Source organism: Gopherus evgoodei, chromosome 2 (assembly GCF_007399415.2).
Source record: "Gopherus evgoodei ecotype Sinaloan lineage chromosome 2, rGopEvg1_v1.p, whole genome shotgun sequence".
NCBI lineage: Eukaryota > Metazoa > Chordata > Testudines > Testudinidae > Gopherus > Gopherus evgoodei.
In genome coordinates, this window is record NC_044323.1 from 12,091,016 (window position 1) to 12,104,213 (window position 13,198).

At 39.8% G+C, this 13,198-nt stretch overlaps 1 protein-coding gene across 1 annotated transcript in view; it reads right to left on the minus strand.

Annotated features, from left to right (window-relative positions):
* Nucleotides 1-3,008: 3,008 nt before the first annotated feature.
* The window catches only part of WDR48 (WD repeat domain 48), a 57,742-nt gene continuing 47,552 nt past the window's right edge, over nucleotides 3,009-13,198 (minus strand). Inside the window, exons 15-19 of the mRNA XM_030550003.1 lie at nucleotides 11,123-11,228; nucleotides 9,768-9,855; nucleotides 8,357-8,433; nucleotides 7,029-7,221; nucleotides 3,009-4,965 (exon numbers count right to left, since the gene is read on the minus strand). Coding sequence (XP_030405863.1) covers nucleotides 4,870-4,965; nucleotides 7,029-7,221; nucleotides 8,357-8,433; nucleotides 9,768-9,855; nucleotides 11,123-11,228 — 560 coding nt within the window. The 3' untranslated portion in view covers nucleotides 3,009-4,869. The remainder of the gene's footprint in view (nucleotides 4,966-7,028; nucleotides 7,222-8,356; nucleotides 8,434-9,767; nucleotides 9,856-11,122; nucleotides 11,229-13,198) is intronic.

Sequence of the window (13,198 nt, forward strand, 5' to 3'; positions counted from 1 at the left end):
TTACAAGATAGTGATGGGTAAAAATCAGACCTAGTTAAGTCAGCCTTGCAAAACTCATTAAAGTTCAGCAGCCCAGGCAAGATTTAGCCACCTAGACCAATAGACAATGAGTAAAAATAACAGCATTAACTTGCCTATCAAAATTATTCCCCTCCCCCCAGTGCACCTGGTAGCAATATCAGTCCACCATCCTCCAATCCAAGGTCACATGATATTCTCAAATCCATCAGTAGCTAGGTTCCTCTAAGGCCTAGTTCATGTATTTCCTTCAGTCTAAGACTCCCTCTTTCCTGGGATGTTAATGTGATTAACTAGATAGGTTCCCTTTCTCCTCGCTCTTTGAGCCCTTGGCATCATGCTGGCTACAGCATCTTTCAGTGAAGACAGCCTTTTTAGTGGCAATTATATCATCCCAAAGCATAGGGGAGATGAGGCATTTACAGCAAGGCCGTCATACGTTGTCGTCCACAAAGTTACCCTTGGCACCCATCCTCATGTATCTTGAGATCTGCTTCTATCTGAACCAGATAATCTACTTGTTTTCTTCCTAAGCCAGATGGTAATCAACAGGAGGCTAGGCTCATACTTCAGATGTACTCTGGGCTCTATCCTTCTGCCTTGAGAGAACCCAAACATTCTGGGTCTTACCTAGACTGTTTACTACTTTTGCAGATAGGGTTAACTGTCAGGCTATATTATCCCAAAGACTTTCAAAATGGGTCTCCGATTGCAATAAACTATATTATCTGGCTAGTTTAGACCTCCCCATCAAAGTCAGATCAGAGCTCATTCAGCTAGAGCGCAGGCAACATCTGCAGCGTCTCAAAGAGGTGTTCTAATCTCTGAAACATGTAGGGCAGCTACTCGGGATCAACACATACCTTTACAAGATCCTATTCCCTAGTAGAGGCATTTAGGTCGGATGCCTGTTTTGGCAGAGCCATCTTCTTTATTTAGATTCTGAGCATGCACCTTCTGTACATTTGGTGACTTGCAAGCAACAACCTAGAGTGGAATACCTTTGGACAATCACTTGAATAAAAAACAATTACTTAACTACAATTACTGTAAGGTCTGAGATGGGTTGTCCATATATATTCCATGACTCATGCTCTTTTCCCGCTAGTACGGAATCTGACACCATCTGGAGTCTGTACGTGTGAAGGCACTCAGACAGTTGGCCTTGCTCTGCTCTTTATGCTCTTGGAGACGCAAGGGGATTCAGGGCTCGGTGCTAGCCAAAAGACAATTCTAGCAAAAGATTCCTAACTCAAGTGTGTTGGGCACCAGGAGTGGAATACATTTAGACAGCACATCTTGAAGAAGTACAGTTGCTATAAAGTAAGTAGAAGTCTTTTTCTTGTCACGACAAGCTGCAACTATAGCCATTGCTTACATGAAAAAGGCGAAGGCCTTAGTGTATTTGTAGACGTCTTAGTGGAATTTAGGAGCTGAAAATGGGAACATGTGATCAACTCTGCTCTGCTGGCTCACCAGAGGTTCAAAGAACAGGGTTTGGGAACCTCTGTCTAGGAAATTAAAACAAGCCACCCGCCAATAAACTTTAGTTTGTGAAAATATGAATGCTGACAGCAAAAGGATTGTGAATTGCTCATTTAATGAGCTACACTTCATGTTTTAATGAAGGTAAACACTTGTGATTAAATTACAATACAGTACCACCCTAGGGCCCTGTAAGCGTCCGCTGTTGGGGTCGCCCCTCTCTGGGGCGGCTGGGAGCCAGGCCGCCTCACTACACGAGTCCGGTGAGTTGGCGAATTAGCCTGGTGGGGCAGGAAACAGTCAGGAGCTCAGGCCCTCAGGCAGGGGCTGAGCAAACAGTTCAGTATTAGGCCAAGGCCCTAGGTCCTGAGTGTCTGGGAGACTGCCACCCATGAGTAGGGTGGCAGGGGGGACGCAGGCCTGCCCACTCCTCTGCGTCTCAGCCTGGGGCCCTAACAGCGGCAGGCAGCCTGCTGCTGTGTCAGTGGGGATCCTGGCCGCAACACACTGACATTGGCTCTGGGTGTGCTGCAGCCAGACTAGGGTCGGCTGCCCCCGGGCTACTTCCGACCTCCTCCTTTACCAGTACCTGCGTCTCTGCAGCATCTTCCACGGTGTCCAACACCATGGGCTCCTCAGGATACTGAGCGAGGGGTAACCTGGGCAGTTCCTCTGGGTCCCTTTGTATCGGTCGGCTTACTGGCTCTTCTGGCATCTGGTCGGCATCCAGTCTCCGCAGGTAAGGCCAGTCCTCGTGTTGGTCACAGGCGGCAGGAGTCTCCCCAGCGGGAGCTAGGGCATCAGCGCCTGGCCTCTCCAGTGGCCAGGCCGCTTCTGAGCCCTGGAGGTTGGGCTTTTATACTTCCTGCCCTGCGCCTTGACCTCTGGGAGGCGGGCGCAGGCTCCAGCGACTCAACCCACTCTGGCATCTGCAGGGGCTCGTCCCTCTCTGAGGCAGCTGGGAGCCAGACCGCCTCACTACAGGCCCCCACCCTCCATCAGGGTCTTCAGCAAGTGAACTTGTTTGTAAATGTATTCTTGGGTAAAGGAGATTTTAAACTCAGCTCTACTGCCTCTTCCCATTGTACAGGTGCTCGGGGTAAAGGGCTACTTTGGCAACAGAGTAGGGACAATGTCTTTGGGAAAACAGAGCTCTGCTCCCAGAGTCAGTAAGCCTGGGATGAACCACACGCTAAGGAGTCTTTTCCACTTTTTCCTGCTTATGTTCTCTTAATTTTGTTTTCTTGTTGCAAGCATTATCCCTGGAGAAACAGCATATATTTCTTCCTGTAGTCACATTCAACCATCTTATGCTGCATTACAAAATCTGCATAAATTACTGTGTGCATTTCACTGCAATTATTTTTAAGCTACTGCAAACCCGACTGTGCAATTTCCTTAAAAATTAGAAAAGGATTTATATGTCCTTTGGGAAAAGGGTGAAAAAAAATGACAACCTCAGGGCTGCATAAGTGAACCAATGAATGATCAAAACAACTTTTAAATATTTTAACTAAAGCCTTTTATTCTGTACAACTGTGAAATACAGATCATTTACCCTTTTGGCATTGCAGACTCCCTTCAATCTTTCCTGAAACTGCATTATTGGGATGTTTGGAACAGTAACCTTGGCTGATTTCAGACACAAAAAAAAAAAAAAGAACGAATGAACGAACTGGGAGCAGTTACAATGTATACAAAGGGACAGCAAGACAACCAGAAAGAATCACTGTCTATTAGAACAAAGCATAGACCTCTGCTATTAATAAATATAATTCAGGACAATTTATTAATAAAAGTTACACAGTTCTGCTAAACCATTTAATTCACAAATATCACTAAAAATGTGCAATATAGCACAACTGTGCCAAATGGAGTATGCACAGAAACAGGGCTTAAAAATTAAATTTGACTTTCTTTCAAGGAAGGAAAAAAGACATGCTAGCTTAATTCTTAACCAGACCCTCTTGTTTAAGTGGTGACTTTGTCCAGGACATAATGTATTTGGATATTTTTCAAATAACATATGATAGTGGATTTTTTTGTGTGTGTCATTTGATCACTATAAAATACCAGTAAACTAATGTATCTGGGACTTTCTGTAGGCCCCAGCCTAAATCCTGATAGCAAAACACAGGAAGGGCAAGAGCACATCTCCTGAAGAAACCTGAATAAATATATTGCCCTCTGAAGGCACTTGTGCTTCTGTTTCAGACAAGAATCATTTTACACAATTTTGTGGTGAGGATTTTTAATTTGTTTTGGCTACAAATAGTCTTTTGGGACAGTCCCAAATTTTCTTGCCAAAAGCTGAAATGCTTCCCTCCTCCAGTAAGTTAAACTTTATACAAGGCTACTATTAATATATGAAAGCCTTAGATTTTTAGAAAGAACATGAAAAGATGTGTACAGCTATAACAACAAAATCTGCATATAAAAAACTTGGGAAAAAAAGAACACATGCTTTTATATCATAGATATGAAATTTGCTGCTGACATCAACAAATAAAGTTAAAATTTTCAGAATGGTCTTAAGTTTTTTAACAAAATGCCACAAAAGTATAGAGCAGTTTCTTGGAATTCCAACTAGCGTGTCTTTAAAATAAGGACACAGTGCAGGAAGAATTAAATTTCTTTAAAAAATCTGTTAAATTTTGCAAAACATGTTTATTCTATTATGATGCACAGCATCACTGGACTGACTCTGCTATAATATTTCTCTAGTGTTCTTAATCTGAATGTCAATAGCTCTCTATATAAGAACGTTTGAACTGCAGTATTAAAACAATTCTAATTATGTTAACTTTTGACTTACAATTAAATGGGCTACTTTCAAGTGTGCAATAGCTTTCGGTGTTTTGAGATTTCTCAAAGTGGTAAAAATTATTTTTATGAATAACCTGTGAAAAATCATTGTAGGTAATGTACGAATGGAATGTATTCAAAAAAATACAGTGCATGCATTATGAACATAGTGACTAATATGGCCAAAACCGTGTTTCATATCAAGCCCGAGCAGATGAAAATTTAATGCTCTGGAAAAAACAAAAACAAGAAGGAAGCAAAAGTCTGCACTGGATCGTCATCTGTTCTCTGTACACCTCACATAACATGAACCACTAGGGACTTCTCATTTCACTTGCTGTGCCTTAACTAGGACAGACTTTAGTTTAAGTCATATAGATTTTTTTCTCTATATTACAGATCTATTAGTCACTTCAATTATTAAATGTATACTCTCTGGTCCATACTGAGTCATTAGAAGTCTCATCTACCTTAGGGTTCAGTGGGCTTCTATAGTACTACTCTTGGAACCAGTACAGTAAGGTCAAGTAAATGAACAACCATTTGAGTCCATCATTCCTTTCACGTTGATTTCTGTCGGTAGTGAAGTGTCAGATCACCACCACTCTTCCATATGAAGTGCTTAACAGTTCGAAGGTCCATATTTGGATCCAAAACCTGCAATATAAGAGAATTTATATTTTATTGCAGAAAACTAGTAGATATGTTAAATCTTTGGGTGCTGGAAGTTTTGATTTTCAGACAAGCATATTCTAGGCTGACAGTGGTACACCAAACTAAGGAGGACTGGTGCCAACGGGTTAATATAAATTAGAGAGCACCACCAGCAGCATATATAGGTTTGGAATGATTATCAGTAAATGTTAGTAAACATCAAAATGTATAGATAGGCAAATAAGAAAAATGTTGCTGCTTGAGTCCCACCTTACTGTCTATAAAATGTACTGTAATACTGGTATTAGTGGAGTTGGAGCAGGGGTGCCATTTAGGTGGCTTTAACTTATTGAATCTGAATATCTACTGTCTTCCCCCCACAACTGAGACTATTACACTCCTTTCACTTGTGCTCCAAGGAAGTTTGAAACCTGCTTCCAAAGTAGCAATGCCTCTTGCTGTGCTATTGCACATATTGCCACTAAATTTTACTACCAAACCTAACAGTCAATATAAAGATATGCTCTGAAGTTACACAGATTTTGAACATGACTAGAAATGTAACAATATTCTAAACCCCATGGTTTATTTGCTTAGTTAATCTTAATGATGTTATACAGAAGTGTGATTACAATTTATTGCAGATGAGCATTCTGGCTGATATCAAATTCTAGGAGGCATACAATAGATGAAAATGTGAAATGATTTTTAAAACTAATCTGTTCCTAGTCTGGTTTTACAGCTTTCTAAATAATTTTGTCTGGAAGAGAGGTATACTCTACACAACACTAACTGGTATCCAACAAACATGAGTAGCTTAAGGCCCTCCTCAATGGAACTCTTCTTTAAAGCCTGTGATCTCCAAGAATAACAAAGTACTGTCATCTGTGTTTACTATTCATATCAATATAGCGAGTATATGGTTAATATTATTATTATTATTATTATTATTATTATTAGCACGAGCAAGGGTTTGGAGTATTAGGCCCCAAAAGAGAATACAGTTCAACCACCAAAATTCTGTGATCTAGACATTTGGTAATACCATTTATCCATTGTGACAGGGTCAGGCCAGATGGCTACAGGAGAGTATTAGAAGGTAGATATATTTGTCCCAGATGACGTATATCCCTTTTCCCTGGGTAAGGTAACAGGGCAGTTCCAGAACAAGCAGGAACTTGCTGGAAATAATTAAGGCAGGTAGGCTAATTAGGACACCTGGAGACAATTAAGAAGAAACTGCTAGAATCAATTAGGACAGGCTGGCTAATCAGGGCATCTGAGTTTAAAAAGGACCTCACTTCAGTTTATGGTATGCATGACAGGAGCTGGGAGTAAGAGGCACTAGGAGCTGAGAGTGAGAAGGTGTACTGCTGGAGGACTGAGGAGTACAAGCATTATCAGCACCAGGAGACAGGTCCTGTGGTGAGGATAAAGAAGGTGTTGGGAGAAGGCCATGGGGAAGTAGCCCAGAGAGTTGTAGCTGTCACACAGCTGTTCCAGGAGGCACTCTAGACAGCTGTAGTCCACAGAGCCCTGGGCTGAAACCTGGAGTAGAGGGCAGGCCTGGGTTCCCCCCAAATCTCCTAACTCCTGATCAGGAGGAATTGACCTGGACGGTGGGTTCCACCAGAGGTGAAGGTCTCTGGGCTGTTCCCCGACCCACATGGTGGATCAGCAGAGACTGTGGAGATTGTTCTCCTTCCTTTTCCCCATGCTGGCCAGTGATGAGGTTATCTGAATAAAACAGCAGATTTGAGCAGCAAAAGTGGCCAAACTGAGGACGGCTGTGAATCTCTAAGGCGAGCAAATCCGCCAATAAGTGCAGGATCCACCAAGGTAGAGGAGGAACTTTGTCACACCACCCATGCTTTAGATGCAAAAAGCAAAATAGTTGTATCAGTTAACATTTGAGTTCATAACATCACATTTAGTTTCAAAGGCATCTGTTAAAATAGTATACCTGTAGCACATTTTACAAACAGTACCTAGAGGTTCACAAATGATTTACTATTGATCATCCTATTTTTGCAAGAAGGCCTAAATGAGTGCTTATGTCAACTTACCTGATCCTGGCACAAGAGTTCAATCTTTTCTTCTGCTAACACAGCAATATCCTCCTCTTTCTCTTGTTCTCCAGCTTTTTCATTGTTGGAGGAGCTAGTTGTCTGAGATTCATTATCCAGGTTTATGATTTTCTCATAAACATGCTCCATCACTTTTCTGACCTGCAGCATGTCACTAGCTGACAATCGATCTCTGTACAAGGTAATTAAAAGTTGTGAAACACCAGATTTAGCCTTTCAAACACTTATCTTCACAGTATCCTGTGCAATGGTGTTTGCTATAGCAGTTGTTTGCTTGTATTATATTGTTTATGATCTAAAATAATATCTTTATAATAATGCCTTTATATAAATCAATGGTGAAGACTCATCACCATCTGGAATACTGTGTGCAGTACCAGGCACCTTATCTGAAAAGCATATTGCAGGACTGGGGGGTGTTCAGAGACAAGCAACAAGAATGATCAAGATCTTGCATGGCAAACTCAGATGAAGAGAGACTGAAAAGACTTGGAATGTTTACCTTAGAAAGGAGATGAATAATAGGGGAGATGATAAAAGTATATAAAATAATGACTTGTAAACAGAAGGGAGGTCAGGAATTTCTGTTTTCTCTATCTTATAAACACAAGGGACATTTGATAAAGCTAAAGGGGTAGAAAATTCAAACTGATAAAAGGAAATACTTTTATGGGCAACATGTAATTAAACTGTGGAATTCACGCCATAGGAAGTTGCTGAGGCCAAAACTTATCCAGATTCAAAGAGGGACTGGATGTTTATATGAATATCAAGAATACACACGGTTGTCTTAATTAAAAGATAGTAAACATTTAAAAAACTCATGCTTCAGGGCTCAAGCCAATCTCTAACGATTAGAGACCAGGATGACATCTAATGTGAGGGGCAGGTTCTCCCAAGCCTGTCTACTCTGGAGTTTTTTGCATCTTTCTCTGATTAAATCATCTGTTTGAGATAGGATACAGGATTAGTTAAAACACTAGGTTCGATCCAGCCAAAAATGTTATGGTACCAACTCAAATCTTGTTATTAATACCAGGGTAAAACCTTCTAAAGTACAATTAATTTAAGCCACTGCTATTTACAACTACACTATCTCCCAGATCTTTAAAATATTTTTATATCATCCAGTGTAGCAGAATATTGTCCTGCAACACTAAATACCTTCTCTCACAAGAATGGAGACAGCACATCCAATGTTGTTCTCTGGATTAACCAAGGGTACTGTTATTCTCTTTGGCATACCCTTTTACGAGTCTGTAATATCAGTATCTCTGAAATATTAAGAGTCAAAAATATATACGTACTTTTTTAAAGTTTTTGCCCCTGAAGATGAATGAGGTTGAAGGTAGAAGGGAATCTTATTGAATTTGGGCATATTTTTCTAAAAGAAAACAAAATGTCACATTTAGTACCAATTGGCATCACACAAATTATATTCACGTCATTATTTCCAATTGGAAAGTGTGTTTACCTAATATGTGTATTATTATATCAAATAAAAATGATTTTCTCTAGCACAACTACGGAGGACAACTTTTCTTTGAAGTGCTTAAGCTTCTGAGGAGCTCAGATCTCTCTCATGCAAGTCCTATCTTTACCTAGCTTTTATATAAGTTGGAGCTCATTTCAGCGGAAGCAGGTGGGTGTAAAGTGTACAACACTTCTAAACGATTAAGTCAAAACACTAAATATTTTGTTTAAAAAACAACTAAGTTTTAAAGAAAAAAGACTGAGTATCTGGAATACAGCATCAAAAATCAGGTTTCTTAGAAGGTGATTTGTTAAGAAATCGAATCAAATTCCAGACACGTGAAGAACACTTCAGCCCAACCAGGCTATGAGGGACATTTAGTATGGTTCTAACTCAAAAAATGTACCTTTTCTTCTCTTGGACTCCCCCAAATTCCTCTTATTTCAGTATGCCAGCAAGCGACACCCCCATAGACACAACATTGGTCATTTTCCCCGTCAACCAGGAGACCCCATGAAGCTGGCTTGTTTGAGAGGACGCCAAGGTGGTGTTTAAGATAGAGATCTTCACAGGCCTAATTTTAAAACCTGACCCAGACCCAAACTGTCAGTGCTGAGTCATTTTCAGAACTGACGCAACCTGAACCCAACACTTTCCCCCTAAACCTGTCAGCACTGTCACCAGCACTTGGAGGCTGTGATTTGTCAGCATGCCTACTTCACTGCACAGTGGCAGCAGCCAGCAGAAGTGGGGCACACAACATCTGTCATGCCAAGCCCACAGGCAGAAAGCAGCTGGAGACAGAACACAGACACGGGGAGTGGAAAGCCCCCACTAGGCCAAGCCGCATGTGACAATGCTAACATAGGTTTGGGGGTGCGGAGTGTTGGGTTTGTTCTGAAAATGACAAACTGACACTCCTGGATTGGGTTTGAGTCAAGGTCAGGCTTTAAAATTAGGTTGAAGGAGACCTCTGTCTGACATCACCCTGGTTCCTATTGGTTTATGGAACCTAAGCACAGTGCATGCTGGGAAGTAGGGGTTTACAATGGGCAGGTGCCAGCAACCTGTAGTGAGGTTGAATTTCAGCGGTATATGAGAAGAGCTAGTAATGCCTTGATACCCTGTTAGGTCTGATTACTGAAGATATTCAATATACATTACTTGAGACGCTGGAGTCTAGTTAAATTCCTTTGCAGTTCACCTTTAAAAGAAGGGCAAAGTCTATACCTAATGACACTTACATCCACAGTGATGTCAATTACCCATTGTGGCACAGTTTCATTAAGCAGCATAGATTCAGTTTCACCACCTGAATCCCGACATAATAATCTAAAATATACAGAAATGAGTTTTGTAAACAATACATTTAAGCATCGAGAAGAAAATTGCTGTACAGCACATAAATTACAGAACCTAAGTGCAAAGATTAAAAAAGTCTGCACAAACAGTGATAGGCAAATACAGATGTTAGAAAAATAATCAGTTAATCAGATGAAAAAATAATAGTTCCATAATCACCAGTTAAGCAGCATTAGTGTTTTAGGAATTTTGTTTAAATGAACTTTAAATCCAAAATAAATTGTTTAAAAAACCAACGAAACAAGTATATACATTCTAGCTCCAATTCTTCAAGTTTGATATGTGCCCTTGCCCTTGTGTAGAGCCCCACTGATTGAACGGAACTTTCTGTAGACATAAGCATCTGCCAGTGCAGATGAAACTGAAGGTCTGGAATCCTTAGTTATAACTCAAAAGGATTAAGAGCTGCGGGAATGGGGTTCATTTTAAATTGAAAATATATCCTCATTTTACTTGAATGACCTGTGATCTGAAAGTTACACTGTTCCCAGGCTTGGGATGTGCTATATTAAGTTCTGGAAAATGAAGAAACCTAGACTGAAAAAACAGTCTTAATTTAAGAACGGATTTACTCGGTTACCAGGGATAAACACGAATGCTTTATGACATTCAAAAGCCTGGCATCCCAGGGATATTCATCATGATATATTAGCTGCTAAAGTCATGCTGGAATCAAAGTGGTGTAAAAGACAAGACGGATGGTAATCAGAGTGGCATGATGAGATCTCATATTACTTGACTGGTCAGACTTAAGAGTACTCGGATAGGCCAGCAAATATACTTTTAGGAGAAGTTCTCCACACCAGTGGATCAGAAAAGAAAAAAAAAAAAATCTCACCCCTGCAGTACCATAAAAAAAGACGATAATTATACATTAAGCCTTGCTAGAACTTAAGGGGTACATTAAATAGTCTTAGGAGGAAAATGGATCAGCTTTAGGTTATTGTTAATTGGCCTATAGGAAGGATGGTGTACAGGAAGTGCTCTCAGAGCTATAAATCAACAAGTCCTTGTAAGAGCTATTGTATAATTCATGACCTTGTAATACACCATGTCTTGATGATTTGGAATCTAGATGTTCCTAGTGTGACTATGGAATGATACTATCAGCCACAAACCAACTTTGTGTGGTCAAACTTCTATTTCCTGGACATTGATTAATTTCTGAAATTGTCCAAGAGCCAAAAAGAAATTATTCTACTGCTTTAGCCACACTGCATTCTCTGAATTTCTGTACCTGAACAAAGTGCGTCCTCCAGCTTCACCAAAGATAACTGGTGTATGTGGTGGTACCTGAAAGTATCCATTTCCTTTCTGTACTCTGTTCTCCTGCTCACCATTCACTATGGAAAAACATACACCAAGACTATATACCTAGTTTTAGAGCCAAGTATACAGACTAACATAAGTTTTTGTCTCTTTTCAATACAGTGATGAATTAAAAAAAAGGAAATAAAACACATGTAAAGATGAAGTGTTGATTTCTCATAAACCAAAATTTCCAACACTTAAATATTTCATGACAAATATCAAAGCACAATTAATACATTATAACTTTATAGGAGGCAGATCTCAAATGTCTGATGTACAAGAGAATAGGGGCCAGGAGTGTGACATTGATTTACTATCAATTTACCCCAGTTTTTGAGCAATACAGAGGCGTAAGTATCTGGGGGAACTAAATGACCCTTACTTTAGAGGTGAACAAGAAATAGAATGATTCTGCAAAGGCAATTATTGCACATCCAAAGCCTTGAACACCACAAAGCAACGTCCTAAAAAGCATCTTCTTTGCTTTCCCACCTAACTACCACTCTAAAACAGAGGACCAGGAGAACTTGACAGAGACATCTCGATTTCACTGCACCGTATATTCCATTAATTATTGATCAGATTCATGTCTATGGACTATACAACTAGAAGTGACTAATGACATTTTAAATGCAGAGGGTCAGATTAAAAGAGCAGTATTGGTGATTCACTTGTTACAGACTGACCACAGCTTTCAAAATAAAAGTATTTGATAAATTATTATTATTTTGCAGTGCAATGTAAAGTTCTCTGAAAAATGTGGACAAAAACTGTTCAGGTGCAATGCCTTTTAGTCACAAAAGAACCCAGACTTACTGTGTGGTATCTGAAATCCACCAATTACCAAATTTTAATGTTCTGTTGAATGCTACAACATACCAGAAAATTGAATAATATCGGTTCCTGTGGGTGATACGAGCTCCAAAAAGACTGCTTAGCTCATTTATGAGCAGAACATAAAATAAAAGAATGACCAGAATTCACGGCCAAGAGTAGAGTCTAGAGATAAGACTATTGTATATTCCCATGCCTGGAGCTCATCAGAAACAAAATAAAATCACTCTAGAAATTAGAAGGGAGAAATCTGGGGGTTTTAGAAATTTCTTTAAAATATTTTGTTACCTGCCTGAATTGTTTATTTTAAAAAAAATCAAACTTTTTCTGGAGGCAGTGGAAATTTCGGCTTAAAAAAAAAATCCCACTGGACGCAAGGTAGGGGAATGGTGCTACCTCAGCATGCATCAGGACCCTGTTCTTAAATGCTTCAAAAGCAACATAGATGCCAATAGACATCCCTTTATGTTAATAAGCAAATTTCAAACCTGTGTCCTCCAACTTATTTTTCATAATGGTGACTCCAGGGAAACTATGAACACTTTTCTCCCTGAGTTTTTTCACCAGACTACAAAATTAATGAAGTATTTTATTACTAAAATAGTTAGTATTCAGCTTGCCTAGCCACAGTCTGTGTGTGGTCCCTCAGCTCTCTATTAACAATATCACTGATTCAAGAGACCTCCAGTGCACTTTTGATTTCCCAAGCCACTATTAAGTATTTGCTTTGTATTGTTAAATTTTATATTTTAAAGGCAAATTTAGAACCTGGTTTTACAATACTTATTTACCTGACTAGTACTACTAAAGTACACTACTATTCACGAGTCTATAGGAGAATCATGTCTCTAATAACTTGGAAAGTTTGTAAATTGCCACTCATTCTTCCCACCCCAAGACTAATGGCTTGTCTACACTACTGCTTAAGTTGATGTAAGTTATGTCGTTCAGGGGTGTGAAAAAACAACCTCCCTGAGCAATGTAATTTATATCGACTTAACATGGTGTCTACACTGCACTATATTGGCAGGAGAGCATGCTCCCATTGACATAGCATATCTTCACCAGATGCGCTAAATTGACACGGTTGCATCAATCGCAGCGGTGCCAATTTAGCACAGTAATGAAGACAAGCCCTTAAGCCTTCTAAATACACAGCACAGGAAGT